At 43.4% G+C, this 754-nt stretch overlaps 1 protein-coding gene across 1 annotated transcript in view; it reads left to right on the top strand.

The window, feature by feature from the left end:
- Positions 1 to 689, top strand: part of LOC119593724 (solute carrier family 43 member 3-like) — a 10,384-nt gene extending 9,695 nt beyond the window's left edge. Inside the window, exons 6-7 of the mRNA XM_037942697.1 lie at positions 191 to 295; positions 475 to 689. Coding sequence (XP_037798625.1) covers positions 191 to 295; positions 475 to 674 — 305 coding nt within the window. The 3' untranslated portion in view covers positions 675 to 689. The remainder of the gene's footprint in view (positions 1 to 190; positions 296 to 474) is intronic.
- The last annotated feature ends 65 nt before the right edge of the window (positions 690 to 754 follow it).

Here is a 754-nt window from a genome sequence, read left to right as displayed (position 1 = left end):
TCACCACCAAATATTTTTTTCTCACAAAGGATTTGGCGAATCAGAGAACTCCAGAGCCCGCTTGAGTTGACAGTTTTTCACTTCCTGATATTGGACGAAATATAACATGTATACCGTATATGTTCTGTGCCTGTACCCCCCCCCTCCCCCAGAGTCACAAGTTAAAACGCCTCTTCACATTTCTCCGCAGCGGCACGCTATTCTCTCTTGTACGGGTATGCCAACATTCTGTGCTTCTTCATCTCACCTCTGCCTGGCCTCCTGGTCGATACCATCGCTAGCAAGTTCCAAAAAGGTGATTTATATAGGGTGATTTCTTTTGGGAATCTATTTTTTTCTGTGTTTTGGTGAGGATATAAGGCCAGTGAGCCACGTGAGACGAAAAAAAAAATGTAGTCTGAGAAAAATGGAAAAAGGAACATTACAGAAATATTCCTCGTCAGCGCAGTAACTGGAAAATAATTCGCATTGCAGGAAAAACCGGTTTACAGAAGCACATCGCCTCCGTCCAAGCCACAATAATACCCATGATCTTGGTAACGCTAACAGTTACCGTCCAGCTTGGTAGCCTTATGTTCCAGGGATCAGCGGCTGTGTATATAGGTCTCATGTGCTTAACTATCAACAGACCTTCTTGCCTAGCTGTCGGCAACCCGCTAATCAGGATAAGGTAATTGACCTTATTTCCTGTTTACAGACCGCTGTAGGTGAACTAATCCTTAGTGATATAAAGAGAAAAAAATCATCAGTGTCA

Source organism: Penaeus monodon, chromosome 32 (assembly GCF_015228065.2).
Source record: "Penaeus monodon isolate SGIC_2016 chromosome 32, NSTDA_Pmon_1, whole genome shotgun sequence".
Classification (NCBI taxonomy): Eukaryota; Metazoa; Arthropoda; class Malacostraca; order Decapoda; family Penaeidae; genus Penaeus; species Penaeus monodon.
Note: the sequence above shows the minus strand (reverse complement) of the source record. Positions and strands in the feature narration are given on the sequence as shown.